The sequence below is a fragment of the Tripterygium wilfordii genome, chromosome 6, assembly GCF_013401445.1.
Source record: "Tripterygium wilfordii isolate XIE 37 chromosome 6, ASM1340144v1, whole genome shotgun sequence".
In the NCBI taxonomy this organism is placed as follows: domain Eukaryota; kingdom Viridiplantae; phylum Streptophyta; class Magnoliopsida; order Celastrales; family Celastraceae; genus Tripterygium; species Tripterygium wilfordii.
The window spans coordinates 10,454,750-10,472,711 of record NC_052237.1 but is presented as its reverse complement, the minus strand read 5'-3'; the positions used below and the strand labels follow the sequence as shown (position 1 = coordinate 10,472,711).

The window sequence follows — 17,962 nt, the reverse complement described above, 5'->3', positions numbered from 1 at the left end:
TCAATTCCCAAATTGGAACGTTTACAAATTGGATGATTGAGTTGAAATTTAACCCAAATTTCAGTGATTAAAAATTGTATTACACCATAAATCAATAACAAGGACAGATGGGGCCACAACCCTTTTTAATTGGTCATTTAAGCAAAGTTAGTTCAGAAGGCAAACAGAGGTCTTGAAAACCCTTATATTCTCTTGTTACAAAAGGAGATTAGGGTAAGTGGAATCCCAATGTGTAATTTTAACCATGTGCATGTAATCCAGGTAAAGAGCAGTTTACAATCAAAACCATCATGACATACTGCAAGCAAGTCTTCTTGCTTTTTCTGAAATCCCAAGACACCTCTTGCAAGTAAAGCTCAGATGGTGGAAACAAGAACCCAGTTGATTTTTCTGGTAATGAAGATTTTGGGTGGGTCCAGCATCATGGTATGCCCTGACCCTGCAGTACAATAGCAACATAAATCAACCATAACTTATGGACCCCAAGTGTTAGGACAAGAATTAATCTGATGAAGAGAAAATGACCTAATAGCATATAATAATACATACATATTAAAGGAACTTTTGTGCATAATGGGGTCCATAATTAAGCAAAGGAAAGAGAAAGCAGTGGTGGGACTAGGACTAGCTCACACATCTTAACATTACCTTGTCTGCAGCAGAAATGTTAGGAGAATACCTCATCTATGGTTTTTCTTTCAGAAAACAAGCACTGGTAACAGTTTCATCACAAGGAATGGTTCCTTCTTTGATACAGTAATATGAGGACTGGAAAGAAAAGCATCTTCAAAACTGAAAGTAGAATTCATGTATTAATCCAAAAACCTTCAGCAACCCCAGACACAGAGACATACACCTTAATATTGTTTGGCAAGTGTTAGAATATGTATAAATAATGTGAAAAGTAACTAATCTTAACATGGTATCGAAGCTGGAGGTCTTGGCTCGCACCTTACTTCCGCAATTTAAGCCCCCATTTGTTGTTGCATGGGCCTTATGTGTCATCCAAGTGAGGGTCTTGTGCGAAAGTAGCCCTAATGTTGAGCCTCGGTTTCTGTACAACAACTTAAATTTAAAGACTGTCCCCATCACCTAAAAGAGTGGGTCTCATCAAAAACATTTATAGAAGAAAAGGGAATTAACAAACATAAAGACTGATTGAGGTTGAATGGGACATAAAGAGTAAAGACCATGTTCAACCACAATCTACAAGCATAACTACTACTCAGAAACAGACATTGTAGATGTAACATGAGAATGTCAGACACTTGCGGCTTTCTACTTACATTATTAGGTTCGCTATCAATTAATAATGTCAAGTGTCAACACTAGCTAAGCTGTTCTAATACCGCCCCAGGTGTTATTACAAAAAGTCACTTCCCTGTCAACCACAATCCTCCTATCCTGTGACCCATTCTTGGTTAGCTTGAAGCCTTGAACATGTGTAGCTTCACTAGCTTGTCATGGTATGAAGAACTGAAAGGTGGATAGAGACTAGTTAAGAGAAAAGCAAATGATGAGATGACATCTCCGTACCCTAATGTGAATTTGGTTTGGGGAAGTATAATCAAACTTTATCTTTAGTGTTAGTACTCATTTAGTTATTAAAGATTCTCTTCTCAGAGATCTTTTCCTCTCATTCTCCTTTTCCTTCAGTTCCATCTAATCTTCAATATTTTCCCAGTTCAGGACACAGTTATAGATTACAAAGCATCTCAAATCTCATCTATGTGAAAAGACACACAACTGTAAACATAGACCAAATCAAAACTTTCCAAAGAACAAGTGTCCAACTATGTGAATTTCCCCCAAGTGCAGAGAACCCAATATCCTGCAGACTTCTGTTCAGTTCATCCATATCCAAGGAGCATTTGTTCCCATTCAGTAAACCAACATCTGTTTGAATACAGTATCTTTACTCTCTTAATCCCGCATTAAGTTAAAAGAATATCACCAGCTGTAAGAAACAGTATCTCGAAATAACAAATAACAACCTATAGTCATAGTAAGCACCCCACCGCAAAAGGAATAAGAAACTCTTCGGTGGTAAACAATCTTTATATGAGCACTTTCATCTGCTTCTTTTTCCTACTATCCGATTCAAACTTAAGTAACTAAGTCTAGGTGTACGCTTTCAAGACTCGAGTCCATTTTCATGCCAGAAATTCAACATTAGACCTTTCCGACTTACTCTAGCAATGTACAGAGCATCGATCCAGCAAAGCTCCAAAGAGCCTAAGCACAAACAGAGACTGACTTCAAACTTATATAACATTTGATACATTTGACTATTTTGAAAACAATCCAGGTGTTTTCTCTCGCTTCGCCCTGCTCAGCCATACATCACCTTCTTTTAGGTCATGACAAGTATGCTTTCACTCAAACCCTTCTTAGAAGATCGGGTTTGTCAGCCCTGTAACCCCCTAGGAAAACCTGCCAGTCAGCTTGATCAAACACAACCTTTGGAGGTCACCGAACAGTTTAACACACATATGTTTACACAAGTACGGAGATGACAAATATAAACTAAAAGTATGTATCCAATAAGTGATCTAAATTTTGCATTGTCATCGTCCCTGTTCCACGACAAGGTTCCAAAGCATAAGATCCTCAATTATACATGAAAGGTTTTGCATCTCTACCCTGAAGAAACATATCAGATTTCAAACACTGAAATGCCCGAATTATACATGAAAGGTTTTGACTCCCATGCATGTCTTCAGTTCTATCTATCACTAATACATAATCAGTCATAAGACTTATATTCCAAATCTTCTGCACCTTGGCGTGACACTAAGCCCCATCAACTTGAAGAAACTAATGTCAAAATTTATCTATAGTGTTAGTACTCATTTGGTTATTAAAGATTCTCTTCTCAAAGATCTTTTCCTCTCATTCTCCTTTCCCTTCAGTTCCATCTAATCTTTAATATTTTCCCAGTTCAGGACACAGGTATAGATTACAAAGCATCTCAAATCTCATCTACGTGAAAAGACACAACTATAAACATAGACTAAATCAAAACTTTCCAAAGAACAAGCGTCCAACTATGTGAATTTCCCCAAAATGCAGAGAACCCAATATCCTGCAAACTTTTGTTCAGTTCATCTGTATCCAAGGAGCATTTGTTCCCATTCAGTAAACCAACATCTGTTTGGATACGATATCTTTACTCTCTTAATCCCGTGTTAAGTTAAAAGAATATCGGCAGCTATATGATAGCATGTCCCGACTTTTTCCACTGCGGGAGCCTTGTGCACGGGTGTTGTTTGCCTATGCAAGTATGAGATGCATACACTGACACACATATAGTAAAATAAAAGGCTATGTGCTAATAAAAGCTAGAAGCAACCAGGGATGTCAAGAAAATGGATAGTTAGTAGGTACTGGAGTAGAAATGACTTGTTTTGTACATCTAGCAACTCCGTCCACTGCTGAAGTCTTCTTTTCTTTTTAGGTTTTAGGTCAATTTTTTTTCATGCGCTGGACTTGTTTTGGAAGGGCTTTTATGCTTTAAGTGAGGCCCATTTTTACTTGTAAAATTTAACACCCAAATTACAAGATCCAATTACACACACAAAAATACAGAATATTACTGATTTTAGAAAAGTCCAGCCTTTTGCGCTTCACTCAAAGAGCTCACTTTAGCATGGCTGCAGTGAAGGTGTTGTGCTTCAAGGCTGGTGAAGCCCAAGGGCAGCACTTCGCTGGCTGCAGTGCTTAAGTGAGGGCTTGGAGCGCTTTTGACAACTATGGGGTCTGCCCTGACCCCTGAAGAAACAACACTCAGATTTCAAACACTGAAACGCCCCATTTATATATGAAAGGTTTTGACTCCCTTGCATGTCTTTCATATCTATCTATCGCTAATATATAATCACTCATAAGACTAGTATTACATAATGTTTTGCACCTTGGCGTGACACTAAATCATCAACTTGAAGAAATTAATCTCAATCTTGAAGTTAGGTTACTATAGATGTTTGTCCCAAAGTCAAAATTCAAAAACACTTTTACTGGTTTCTCAGAATTCTATCATGAATAATTTACATAATAATGAAATAGTGCAGCCTGCATGTATAGCTTAAGCATCCAAATTTCAACAACCAAACCCTAAATCAAGCAGAATGACATATAACTGCTCCTACCAGCTCCTATAGTTTGGTCATCGGTGGCCGTGTCGAATGCAGGTTAAGGTTCCAACTTCCAAGGGCCGGTGAGGAGAAAGAGAGAGAGAAGACACAGCTCCTTAAACAATGCCAAAGTAATTTCCTTTCTGGATAAATGGAAGGAAGCAAGAGCTGCCAGACAGTGCACACTAATTATCTGGTCAATTGTAGCTGGATTGGATCACAAAGTCAAAATTGAGAAATGCTTGGGTAAAAAGCCAAGAAGCAGGTCATGACAGCACCATCAGTGCCTCTACCTATGCAGTAGATACAAGAGACAAGAGAGCTAAGAAGCAACATTTCTTCTAGTATTCATTAAACTATATTTTCAACTTTCAACTAAGACCTTAGTGTCATGACAAATAAACTAGAGGAGTTGCCAAATTGATATTGGGAAAAAAAGTTGAAATATGAAAGAATCCACGTATTAGGAAGTATTCAAGACCAGCCAGCATTACTAATATCAAATGTACCAGAATTAAAAAAAAAATTCATGGCTCTTTATGGCAGGAAAAAATGTGCATACCACGGATTGTAATACCAGAACATCCAGTACGCAGCCATGAAAAACCTCAAAATAATATTGGAATATAAGAAGCATAATATTAACCTTGTCAATTTACTAATAAGTATCCCATGAAAGACCTTGAAAGGAAAACACAATGCATTGCCTGACTCACCCTTCAAAATTAAATTCACAACAACATCAAAATTAGAGCTTCATATTCGATAGTTACCACAGAACTTCGAACTGCAAAATCGGTGAAAAGACAAACAATTATACGGTACAGTTCATGCCGTCAACAATCATATCCAGCAATGGATGATATCAGAAAGTAATCATCATCAATCAAAAGAATTACCTATTCTAATGTTAACCCCCCAAAAAAAGTCCCAAAACAAACGAACACACCTAGGTCTGCCTTCCGATCCGCTTTCTCAGCTTCTGGTACTTGTGCTTGTTCATCTTCTTCTTTCTCTTCTTCTTTACACTATCAGCCCACACCGCCCCTGAATCACTGGAAACCTCTTCATTTCCCTCAGACTCGATAAACCCATTCAACGAAATCGGATTTAGACAAAACCCATATAAAAAACTTGGGTAAAACAACGAAGACTGAACATGGGTCAAGGCATCTGCTTTTGGTAGCCCCAAGAAGGGTCTGTCATTACTTGTGTCGCGATAGCCAATTTTGGCCCCGAGGTGGATTTGGGGACGTACAGTTAGAGATGGTATGAGCTTTGGAAATTGTGAATCGAGTAGAGAAGCAATTAATCTTGCGTCCACGGATCTTCTGAAGAGTTTTGGCAGCGTCGATGCCATTTAATTCGATGCGAAGAACAATGCTACGCAGAGCAGTAGCTTCCCTGTGTTGTGCGTGCGCTTACAAATTACGGGAAATTACTAGGTCCACTCTTACGAAAAGAGTGGACCATCCACCTCCTCTAAATAACTCTTTAAAGGTTATTACAGTCTTTACTCAGATGAGCATCTCGAGGATATTTTTTAGATTCAATGGTGTTTGATGAAGGTGGACAAAAGGGTGGATGAAAATAGGGTGGACCTAAGAAGGTCCCCAAATTACGAATGGCTGAGCAAACCGTAATTGAAATACCGAACCGAACGTACTATTCCGGTTTAGACTGTTCGGTTTATGTAAATCAAATGCAAGGAACTAGGGTCATTTGGCCCACGAACCTAGACCCGGCCCGAAATTATATAGGGTTTGGATAGCTCGGCCCGATATCTCAGGTGGGCCTGGGTTTCATTTTTAAGGTCGGGCCCGACCCGAAGCTCAACATAATTTATATATACACACACATACGTGCATATAAATATACATGATATATATATACATATCCATATATATAATACATATATATACGTGCACTCTCTCTATATATATATATGCACTCTCTGTGTATATATATATACATAATGCATATACATATATATAATAGATATATAAATATTAACTAGTTAAAAATATAGAAGTAACTTAGATATCTATCTTTATATATATTAAAATGTAGAAGATTGCATGATATATATACATGTGTTTCAAATGTTCAATTTATTAAATTGGTTATAATAATAAAAAATTTTAATTTATGTGTATAAAGAAAAAAAATAATGAATAAATTAAATTTATCAAATAAATTTTAATACCAAATTAATAAAGAATTTAAAAATGAATTACTTATCAAAAAATTGGTTGCATATACATATAGTTTCATTAAATATTGGTGTTCTACTTAGAATAATGTAGATCTAATAAATTACAATTGATTTTGTTCTTTTGAAATATTATTAAGCATATTTTATTATTATATTTTAGGAAGATAATAGAATTTTATTTTTAGGCTTTTCCCCATTTTAAATTTTTATTTGATGCCATGGGCCCTATCATATAAGCTCTAAATTCTTCTTTTTTTTTTACTTTTAAGCAGTGATATTATGCTACACTACACATTAGGAAGGTCTATATACAAGCAAAATAACCTTTTTTCCCTTTCATTTTTGGTATGTAATACTTAGTTTGTGGGTTCGTGAAGAACCTTTCTAATGCTATTTTAAGAAGTATAGAACGAATAATGTTAAGCTCATGCTTTTTCCTTCACAATTTTTCACTTTCTATGATTCCCAATCAAGTTATGGACAATGTTATCTATTAAGGAAGAAGAATCAGTGCCTTTGGGGCCCAGAGACCATTGTTGGTTACATGAAAAGAAGAAGCATTAAGTTACTATTTATCAGATCTTGTGGACATAGATTTTGTATGCTTTTCTTTGTTATTGATTTGAAGGCATAAGATTCAAAGGTGACAAAAGTAAATTTAGTATAGCGACTATGACAGCCAGTTTGGTACTAGCATTTGATGCACTAAACCTCAATGGAAGCAAAGAAGTGGATTCAATTAGTCTTTACTACTCTTTTTATGAATATATAAAGGGGGATCCTTTGCTGCAAGAGAAAACACACCAAGCCATTGTTTCTTCAATTCCTCTTAAACATCTTGAGTTGTTTTGTTTAGCCAGATATGGCCAATGTGCAGCAATTGACCAATCCAACACCAACTGGGCAGCAATTGGCCAATACTTCTGTGACCAACAACCCAACATCAACCATTGTGCAGCAGCAACTGATGAACAACCCTCTCAATCCCGGCTTGACTACCACCAAGCAAACACAGCCAGACATTCAGCAGCAGCAGCAGCAGCTGATGAACACCAACCTCAACCCATTTCACAATTTGGGAGCCAAGGCCGAAACGCAGCAATTAGTCTATGGCAATCCCAACACAGTGCAAACACCAAGCTATATGACGCAGCAACTGACCAGAGATGACCGGCGTATGTTCTCGTCAGCTGATGACAATATGATGATGAAACACATTCAAGGTACTCACGCCCCCGATGGACGTGAAGTTGTTGAAGTTAAAACTCTTCTGCAACTTGTTGAGGACATATTCAGTCGTGCAAACCCAAGATTCGATGCCATTGGTGTATCGGTAATAATCTATACCACTTTGATGATGAATATTTACTCTGCTACAAATTACATAAAATTTTGTTTGCTGTTGTAATTCTGATCCATATTTATTTCGCAGGGCACAGCAGGACATACTGAATTCCTGGAAGAGAGAACCTACTCACCCAACTTCATTGCAATGCTCGACTCTGTGGGATATCTCATTGATCGAATTTCCAGCGAGGTTATCTCAAAACATATATATCAGATCATTTACCTATTCAAACACACAACAATTTCGTTTTTTCATATATTTCGATCGCGTGACTATCAAGCTATACTCACATTGACAGATAGGATACAAGAGTGCAAGTGGTGGTGATGTACATAGTACTACAATGGCAATACTGAACTTGGTATCCTACTACTCATGGGATACAAAATTGGTGCTTGCTTTAGCTGCTTTTGCTGTCCAGTATGGAGAGTTCTGGCTTATTGCACAGACCTACTCCTCCAACCATCTTGCCAAATCAGTGGCGATGCTTAGGCAATTACCTGAGGTCTTGCAGCAATCGAGCATGTTCAAACCCCGGTTTGAAGCAATCATGAATCTTATAAATGCAATGCTAGATATCGCCAAGTGCATTGTCGCGTTTAAGGAGCTCCCATCTCAGTACATTAAACCAGATCATCCTGCATTGTCCACTGCCATGGTTCATATACCAATGGCTGTCTACTGGGCTATCAGAAGCATAGTGGCATGCGCAGACCAGATTACAGGACTGGCTGTTTTGGGGAAAGAGTATGTGTTCTGTGTCCTTGAAATCCTAAACTTATATGAATTGGATTATGAACCATAGATCACCTCTTTAACTGCTTGCAGGCACATAATATCCACTCAAGAGGCGTGGGAGCTCTCAAGCTCGGCTCACAAGCTCAGCAACATGCACAAACATTTAATAAATCAGCTGGAGATTTGCTATAAGGACATAGGTGAGCTTACTGGTTACAGTTCAATCATTGTAAAACAATGCCATTTTCGCGTGGATATTAACCAAGCCACCGTATAATGCAGATGAAAGGAAATTCGACGAAGGTTATAATCACCTCAAACGTTCATTCCAGACGACCCACATTGACAATCTGAGAGTTCTGTGGCTATTGATTTCTTCAAAGGAAGATCAGCCACCTCTTGTTGATGGAGTCACCAAGAGGAGGGTGAGTATGCTTTTTCCATTTTTGAATTCTTACAGTCACTCAAACCAGTTTAACATTGATGATTCAGTGAGGTTAAAAAGATCATTAATGGCCTGGACATTTCAGGTTAACCTCGAAGTCCTGAAGCGGAAAAATGTGCTTCTGCTCATATCAGACCTGGACATTTCACAAGAAGAGCTTTCGATTCTCGAACAGATATACAATGAGTCCAGGCACCATTCCACCAGGCAGGAAAGTCAATATGAGGTGGTTTGGCTTCCAATTCTAGACCCAGCTGTTCCTTTTACTGAAGCAAGGAAAAGGCAGTTTGAGAATCTTCAGTCTGGCATGCCTTGGTACACAGTTCATCACCCTTCATTGATCGATCGCGCGGTGATTAAGTTCATCAAGGAGGTTTGGAGCTTTAAGAAGAAGCCTATTCTTGTGGTTCTTGATCCACAAGGACGGGTTGCTTCCCCAAATGCCCTCCACATGATGTGGATTTGGGGGAGTCGTGCCTTTCCTTTCACCACTATAAGAGAGGAAGCTCTTTGGAACGAAGAGACTTGGAGACTTGACTTGCTTGTGGAAGGCATTGATCCAGTCATTCTTAATTGGGTAAAAATCCCCATTGCTCATTCATGATCATTCTTAGCAGAACTATGTTATCTGGTCTTTCTGATTTATTGTCTGTTTATTTGCTTCACTACTTAGATGAATGAAGGAAGATATATATGCTTGTATGGAGGGGAGGACATGGAGTGGATTCGAAGGTTCACTGGCTCAGCACGTGCTGTTGCACAATCTGCTGGAATTCCATTGGAGATGGTTTATGTAGGAAGGAGCAATCCAAAGGACCGCGTCCGGAGGAACATATCGACAATCTTGGTCGATAAGCTGAGCTACTGCTGGTCTGACTTGACCTTAATCTGGTACTTCTGGGTGAGAATAGAAAGCATGTGGCATTCCAAAAACCAACTGGGAAAAACCCCAGACAACGATACCATAATGCGCGAAATCATCTCCCTGCTTACCTTTGACAGCAGTGAAGGTGGATGGGCAATATTTAGCAGAGGATCAGGTGGTGGTCATGACATCACCAAGGCAAAGGGTCCTCAGTTCCACACTTGCTTGATTGATTATAATATCTGGAAGGTAGATGTGCAAGAGAAGGGATTCATACCCGCAATGCATGACTACCTTGCAAAAATTCACCCACGACATCACTGCAATCGACTTGTGCTGCCTGGTACCGCAGGAATGATACCAGAGAACATTGCATGCTCCGAGTGTGGCCGGATTATGGACAGGTTCATCATGTACCAGTGCTGTGATGACTAGAAAGAAGACCAATATTAATATTATGGAATACTATTATATGCTACTAAGGTTGCCAATATGAGTGGCAGAGTTTGAAATAAGTGTGTTATCCACTACTGATGTTAAAAAAACCTATGTAACTTGGCCTTATTTGACAAAATATAATATTTGGTCGCTCAATTATACCCTTAATTTTACTTTCGTCCTCAAATTTTTGTTTGCTTTTAATTTCGTCCTTCAACTATTTCAATGTATCTATTTCGTCCTTCAAGTGAGAGAGTAGCTGGAAAAATCCAATGTGTCATCTATTTGGCATGTCGAAGTAATCCTTGTTGGCAAACTTTGACAAAAGTGAACGATATTATCCCTAAACTATTAATGTCTTACAATTTTAGTGCTTAAACTATACAACAAAATAGTTTGGAGATTTTGAAGAGTTAGGTATTTTAAGGATTTTGTGGGATGACATGTGTAAAATTTAAAACACGTTGGATGATAGGTGTAGAAATTACACCAACTAGGATAACATGCATGATTTTTCTGATGTTAGAATCATTTGAGGGACAAATGGAGTACCTTTGAATAATTGAGGGACGATTTTAAGAGAAAAAAAGTTTAAGGATAAAAATGAAATCAATGGTATAATTGAGGTACAAAAAGTATATTTTTGCCGGCCTTATTTGGTATCACTACTGTTTTCTATTTTTTGTTTTGCTTTTCAAAAAATAGAAAACAAAAATAAAAAATAGTGGTTGTTTATATTCGGGTCAATATCAGGACGCTCTTCAGGGGTATGTTCGGTCCCGGGATGGGCTACGAGCTCGAGGCTGTCTTCAGGGTCAGGTTGGTCCCGGTCGGAGTAGATCCCGGGCAAGGTTTCGAGGTCGTGTCGTTCCCGGGCAGGGCCACGGGTTTGGATCTATCTTGAGCTCAGCTTTGGGCCCAGGTCGGTCCACTGCAGTGCTTCAGACCCTGTCTGTCTCGGGGCATGATGGTTTCATGCCAGGCTATGGGCTAAGCTACGTGCCCGGGTCTATTCCCGGTAGGGCTTCAGGATCGGGTCGGGCCTGGGCCAAACTTTGGGTACTGACTTTTTCTGTGAATCCAGAGCAAAGCTTTAGGACATCTGGCATGACGATCTCATATTGAATCAAATTTATGTTTTCGTTTTGAGTTTTATATTTTCAGTTTTTATTTTATATTTTTGTTTTCATAATTTTCAGAAGTGATACCAAACATGACCTTAATTTAGAATGTTTGTGTACTTGTATGTTTCCTTTCAATGTGAACAAGAACCATATATTTGTTTCATGTATAATAAATATACTTATGTATACTTGTTTAGCATCCAATTAACCAAGTGTAGAGGTGTAAAATGGGCAGCACATACCAGCTCGAAAAAGCCTACAGGCGACCCACGAGGTTCGCATTCTGTTCCAAGACGACCCACGAATCATGCAACCCCTACACCACAACAACATTAAAGATTCGTGTTTTCCCACTTTAATTTACTTAAATCTTGATTTTTTTTGGACATTGCTTGAAGTTATAAGAAATGATATGAATTTAATAGGAGTGGATGAATGTATGATCCATGATAGAAATGAATGGAGAAAACAATTACATGTGGTGGATTTCCAACGATGTTTTCATAGACTCGTGTAGCCAACCCCAAACTTTTGAGATAAAGACTCGGATGATGATTATGATGATGCCAGGCATTTGAAACTCTTTCGCTAGTCAAATAGGCCTGCGTGGGCTTGGGTCCCCAACCCAGCCTGTGAATCTTCTAATCGATAATTGACACTATAAGAAAACACATTTTTTGCGACAAAAATACTATATCTTTCTCTTTCATTTATTATTCTTATTAACATAAATTAATGCTATTTAATATTAATTAATGTTATTTACAATTAATATACAAAAAATAGATCACATATTAATGCTATTTAAAATAAATTCACTATTTTATTCTCAAATGAATGCTATTCTCAAGTAAATTCAGTATTTTACAATTAATATATTACAATTTGAATATGTATGAAGCCGTGATGCACCACCAGCGGCAAAGCACAAATCACGGCGGTGCTTGACAATTTCCCCACCGAAGACACTCCTGTCGCAACTCTTGAAGCCGAAGCCGAAGCCGTGATGCGAATACCATCGTTGAACATGTGAGCTTTGATGGTGCTCAAAATATCATGTAGGTTCCGTTCGGTAAGAATGGAACTCATGACCTTCAAATAAGTAAATTTTCCTCCCAATTCCCTAAGAATTTCTTTCTTTCATTTTTAGGGTTTAGGGTTTATAGTTTATGTTACAATCTATCTAATAACATATACTGGTCGACCTCGTAGAAGTCAAACACATTGTCATGGGAGACTCAGGTGACGATTTCTCTCCTTTGTAGTCAAAACTTCTATCTTGTTTTTGCCATGGACCTTATCATATAAGCTCTAAAATATTTTTACTTTTAAGTAGTGATATTATGCTGAAATACACATTTGGAAGGTCTATATACAAGCAAAATGAACCTCTTTTTTTTTTTTCCTTTCATTTTTGGTATGTACTACTTAGTTTGTGGGTTCATGAAGAACATTTCTAATGCTATTTTAAGAAGTAAAGGACACATAATGTTAATGATGTAGGACAAGTTTAATAGATTTCTTTAGTACTGACGTAGAACAGTCCACGAGAGAGTTCCTTGAGAAGTTGGAACGTGTTTGAAGGAATCCAAATCGAAATCGGAATTGAAGTTGCTGTTTTTAGAAATTAAAGTTTCAGTTTCCAACTTTGACCGTCCATAACTTTGGATTCCCTCTTGTGTTTCCATATTATAATATGTTTCCGAGGACTGATTTTGAAGACATAAAGTTTAGAATTGGAAGGAGATCAAAAAGATGTCGTTTTGTAGTCCAACGGAGTTAATTAAGTTTCCTGTACGTTTTATGTTTCCAATTTTCCAATTCTAGTTTAATTAGGAGTTCAATTAGGGTTTGATTATTTTGTCAGTCTATAAATAGTCTCATAAACGTTTGTAATTGACATTCAGTTTTATTAATAAAATTCCTTGAGGTTTCCTCAATTTTCTTGGTGGATTCCAAGCTTCCTTGGTGGATTCCAAGTTATGTTGGCTTAGTCGTGAACTAGCCAATCAATCTGTACTTCCGTCCTGCGTCAGTTAAGACAATGCTTTTCCTTCACATATTAGACCTTCTATGATTCCCAAACAAGTTATGGACAATGATATCTAATAAGGCAGAAGAACCAGTACCTTTGGGGCCCATAACCATTGTTGGTCACAAGAAAAGAAGCATTAAGTTACTATTTATCAGATCTTGTGGACATAGATTTTGTATGCTTTTCTTTGTTATTGATTTGTAGGCATAGGATTCAAAGGTAACAAAAGTGAATTTTGTATAGCAACTATGACAGCCAGGGTTTTGTACTAGCACTTGATGCACTAAACCTCAATGGAAGCAAAGAAGTGGATTCAATTAGTCTTTACTACACTTTTTATGACTATATAAAGGGAGATCCTTTGCTGCAAGAGAGAACACAGAAAGCCATTGTTTCTTCAATTCCTCTTAGCATTTTGAGTTATTTTGTTTAGCCAGATATGGCCAATGTGCAGCAATTGACCAAGCCAACACCAACTGATATGCAGACCAACAAGCCAACATCAACCATTGTGCAGCAGCAACTCATGAACAACCCTCTCAATCCCAGCTTGACTACCACCAAGCAAACACAACCAGACTTTCATCAGCAGCAGCAGCAGCTGATGAACACCAACCTCAACCCAGTTCACAATTTGGGAGCCAAGACCGAAACGCAGCAATTAGTCCATGGCAATCTCAACACAGTGCAAACACCAAGCAATATTAGGCAGCAACTGACCAGAGATGACATGCCTATGTTCTCATCAGCTGATGACAATATGATGCTGAAACACATTCAAGGAACTCACACCCCTGATGGACGTGAAATTGTTGAAGTTAAACCTCTTTTGCAACTTATTGAGGACATAATCAGTCGTGCAAACCCAAGATTTGCTGCCATTGGTGTATCGGTAATAATCTATGCTACTTTGATGATGAATATTTGTTCTGCTACAAATTACACAAAATTTTGTTTGCTGTTGTAATTCTGATCCATATTTATTTTGCAGGGAACACCAGGACATGCTGAAGTTCTGGAAGAGAGAACCTACTCACCCAACTTCATTGCAATGCTCGACTCTGTCGGATATCTCATTGATCGAATTTCCAGCGAGGTTATCTCAAAACATAATATCAGATCATTTACCTATTCAAACACACACCAATTTTGCTTTTTCATATATTTCGAGCGCGTGACTATCAAGCTATCCTCACATTGACAGATAGGATACAAGAGTGCAGGTGGTGGTGATGTACATAGTACTACAATGGCAATACTGAACTTGGTATCCTACTACTCATGGGATACAAAATTGGTGCTTGCTTTAGCTGCTTTTGCTGTCCAGTATGGAGAGTTCTGGCTTATTGGACAGACCTACACCTCCAACCATCTTGCCAAATCAGTGGCGATGCTTAGGCAATTACCTGAGGTCTTGCAGAATTCGAGCATGTTCAAACCCCGGTTTGAAGCAATCATGAATCTTATAAATGCAATGCTAGATATCGCCAAGTGCATTGTCGCGTTTAAGGAGCTCCCATCTCAGTACGTTAAACCAGATCATCCTGCATTGTCCACTGCCATGGTTCATATACCAATGGCTGTCTACTGGGCTATCAGAAGCATAGTGGCGTGCGCAGACCAGATTACAGGACTCTCTGTTTTGGGGCAAGAGTATGTGTTCTGTGTCCTTGAAATCCTAACCTTATATTAATTGGTGTATGAACCATAGATCACTTCTTTCACTGCTTGCAGGCACATCATATCCACTCAAGAGGCCTGGGAGCTCTCAAGCTCGGCTCACAAGCTCAGCAACATGCACAAACATTTAATAAATCAGCTGGAGATTTGCTATAAGGACATAGGTGAGCTTATTGGTTAAAGTTCAATCATTGTAAAACAACGCCATTTTCGCGTGGATATTAACCAAGCCACCGTATAACGCAGATGAAAGGAAATTCGACGAAGGTTATAATCACCTCAAACGTTCATTCCAGACAACCCACATTGACAATCTGAGAGTTCTCTGGCTATTGATTTCTTCAAAGGAAGATCAGCCACCTCTTGTTGATGGAGTCACCAAGAGGAGGGTGAGTATGCTTTTTCTATTTTTGAATTCTTACAGTCAGTCAAACCAGTTTAGCATTGATGATTCAGTGAGGTTAAAAAGATCATTAATGGCCTGGACATTTCAGGTTAACCTCGACGTCCTGAAGCGGAAAAATGTGCTTCTACTCATATCAGACCTGGACATTTCACAAGAAGAGCTTTCGATTCTCGAACAGATATACAATGAGTCCAGGCACCATTCCACCAGGCAGGAAAGTCAATATGAGGTGGTTTGGCTTCCAATTCTAGACCCAGCTGTTCCTTTTACTGAAGCAAGGAAAAGGCAGTTTGAGAATCTTCAGTCTGGCATGCCTTGGTACACAGTTCATCACCCTTCATTGATCGATCGCGCGGTGATTAAGTTCATCAAGGAGGTTTGGAGCTTTAAGAAGAAGCCTATTCTTGTGGTTCTTGATCCACAAGGACGGGTTGCTTCCCCAAATGCCCTCCACATGATGTGGATTTGGGGTAGTCGTGCCTTTCCTTTCACCACTATAAGAGAGGAAGCTCTTTGGAACGAAGAGACTTGGAGACTTGACTTGCTTGTGGAAGGCATTGATCCAGTCATTCTTAATTGGGTAAAAATCCCTATTGCTCATTCATGATTATTCTTAGCAGAACTATGTTATCTGGTCTTTCTGATTTATTGTCTGTTTATTTGCTTCACTTAGATGAATGAAGGAAGATATATATGCTTGTATGGAGGGGAAGACATGGAGTGGATTCGAAGGTTCACTGGCTCAGCACGCGCTGTTGCACAATCTGCTGGTATTCCATTGGAGATGGTTTATGTAGGAAGGAGCAATCCAAAGGACCGCGTCCGGAGAAACATATCGACAATCTTGGTCGATAAGCTGAGCTACTGCTGGTCTGACTTGACCTTAATCTGGTACTTCTGGGTGAGAATAGAAAGCATGTGGCATTCCAAAAACCAACTGGGAAAAACCCCAGACAACGATACCATAATGCGCGAAATCATCTCCCTGCTTACCTTTGACAGCAGTGAAGGTGGATGGGCAATATTTAGCAGAGGATCAGGTGGTGGTCATGACATCACCAAGGCAAAGGGTCCTCAGTTCCACACTTGCTTGATTGATTATAATATCTGGAAGGTTGATGTGCAAGAGAAGGGATTCATACCCGCAATGCATGACTACCTTGCAAAAATTCACCCAGGACATCACTGCAATCGACTTGTGCTGCCTGGTACTGCAGGAATGATACCAGAGAACATTGCATGCTCCGAGTGTGGCCGGATTATGGATAGGTTCATCATGTATCAGTGCTGTGACGACTAGAAAGAAGACCAATATTAATATTATGGAATACTATTATATGCTACTAAGGTTGCCAATATGAGTGGCAGAGTTTGAAATAAGTGTGTTATCCACTACTGATGTGAAAAAAACCTATGTAACTTAGCCTTATTTGGCAAAATATAATATTTGGTCTCTCAATTATACCCTTAATTTTACTTTCGTCCTCAAATTTTTTTTTTGCTTTTAATTTCGTCCTTCAAGTGAGACAGTAGCTGGAAAAATCCAATGTGTCATCTATTTGGCATGTCGGAGTAATCCTAGTTGACAAACTTTGACAAACGTGAACGATATTATCCCTAAACTATTAATGTCTTACAATTTTAGTGCTTAAACTATACAACAAAATAGTTTGGAGATTTTGAAGAGTTAGGTATTTTAAGGATTTTGTGGGATGACATGTGTAAAATTTAAACCACGTTGGATGATAGGTGTAGAAATTACGCCAACTAGGATAACATGCATGATTTTTCTGATGTTAGAATCATTTGAGGGACGAACGGAGTACCTTTGAATAATTGAGGGACGATTTTAAGAGCAAAAAAAGTTTAAGGATAAAAAGGAAATCAATGGTATAATTGAGGGACAAAGAGTATATTTTTGCCGGCCTTATTTGGTATCACTACTGTTTTCTATTTTTTGTTTTGCTTTTCAAAAAATAGAAAACAAAAATAAAAAATAGTGGTTGTTTATATTCGGGTCGATATCAGGACGCTCTTCGGGGGTATGTTCGGTCCCGGGATGGGCTACGAGCCCGAGGTTGTCTTCAAGGTTGGGTCGATACTAGGTAAGATTTCGAGGCCGTGTCGTTCCCGGGCAGGGTCACGGGTTCGAATCTATCCCGAGCTCGACTTTGGGCCCGAGTCCACTGCCTTGCTCCAGGCCATGGTCTGTTTCGGGGCATGATGGTTTCGTGTTGGGCTTCGGGCCGAGCTACGTGCCCAGGTCTATTCCCAGTAGGGCTTCGGGATCGGGTCGGCCTGGGTCGAACTTCGGGTATTGACTTTTTCTGTGAATCAAGAGCAAAGCTTCAGGACATGTTGCATGACGATCTGATATTGAATCAAATTTATGTTTTCGTTTTGAGTTTTATATTTTCATTTTATAGTTTATATTTTTGTTTTCATAATTTCCAGAAGTGCTACCAAACATGACTTTAATTTACAATGTTTGTGTACTTGTATTTTTCCTTTCAATGTGAACAAAAATCATATATT

General features: G+C 38.7%; 3 protein-coding genes across 5 annotated transcripts; 2 read left to right on the top strand and 1 right to left on the bottom strand.

The window, feature by feature from the left end:
- Positions 1-705: 705 nt before the first annotated feature.
- Positions 706-5,560, bottom strand: LOC119999732. Of its 3 annotated transcripts, XR_005468501.1 has the most exons (3): positions 5,083-5,560; positions 4,149-4,340; positions 706-1,054 (listed from the first exon to the last, which is right to left on the bottom strand). XR_005468501.1 is itself a non-coding variant. In XM_038847456.1 (2 exons), the coding sequence occupies exon 1, from the start codon at positions 5,491-5,493 to the stop codon at positions 5,083-5,085; it is 411 nt and encodes a 136-aa protein (XP_038703384.1). In that variant the 5' UTR covers positions 5,494-5,560; the 3' UTR covers positions 939-1,054. The 3 variants fall into 3 exon arrangements, 1 of the variants encoding a protein (XP_038703384.1); XM_038847456.1 differs by lacking the exon at positions 4,149-4,340 and having other exon boundaries at positions 939-1,054; XR_005468500.1 differs by lacking the exon at positions 706-1,054 and having other exon boundaries at positions 1,066-4,340.
- A 1,605-nt stretch (positions 5,561-7,165) lies between these two features.
- On the top strand, positions 7,166-10,350 carry LOC119999844 (protein SIEVE ELEMENT OCCLUSION B-like). Its single transcript, XM_038847609.1, has 7 exons — positions 7,166-7,681; positions 7,781-7,885; positions 7,995-8,443; positions 8,525-8,634; positions 8,717-8,859; positions 8,965-9,456; positions 9,553-10,350. Exons 1-7 carry the CDS (start codon positions 7,211-7,213, stop codon positions 10,177-10,179), a joined length of 2,397 nt encoding a protein of 798 aa, XP_038703537.1. The 5' UTR covers positions 7,166-7,210; the 3' UTR covers positions 10,180-10,350.
- A 3,388-nt stretch (positions 10,351-13,738) lies between these two features.
- LOC119999868 (protein SIEVE ELEMENT OCCLUSION B-like) lies at positions 13,739-16,898 on the top strand. The gene is made up of 7 exons (XM_038847647.1): positions 13,739-14,233; positions 14,333-14,437; positions 14,546-14,994; positions 15,076-15,185; positions 15,268-15,410; positions 15,516-16,007; positions 16,101-16,898. The coding sequence occupies exons 1-7, from the start codon at positions 13,781-13,783 to the stop codon at positions 16,725-16,727; spliced, it is 2,379 nt and encodes a 792-aa protein (XP_038703575.1). The 5' UTR covers positions 13,739-13,780; the 3' UTR covers positions 16,728-16,898.
- Positions 16,899-17,962: the final 1,064 nt, after the last annotated feature.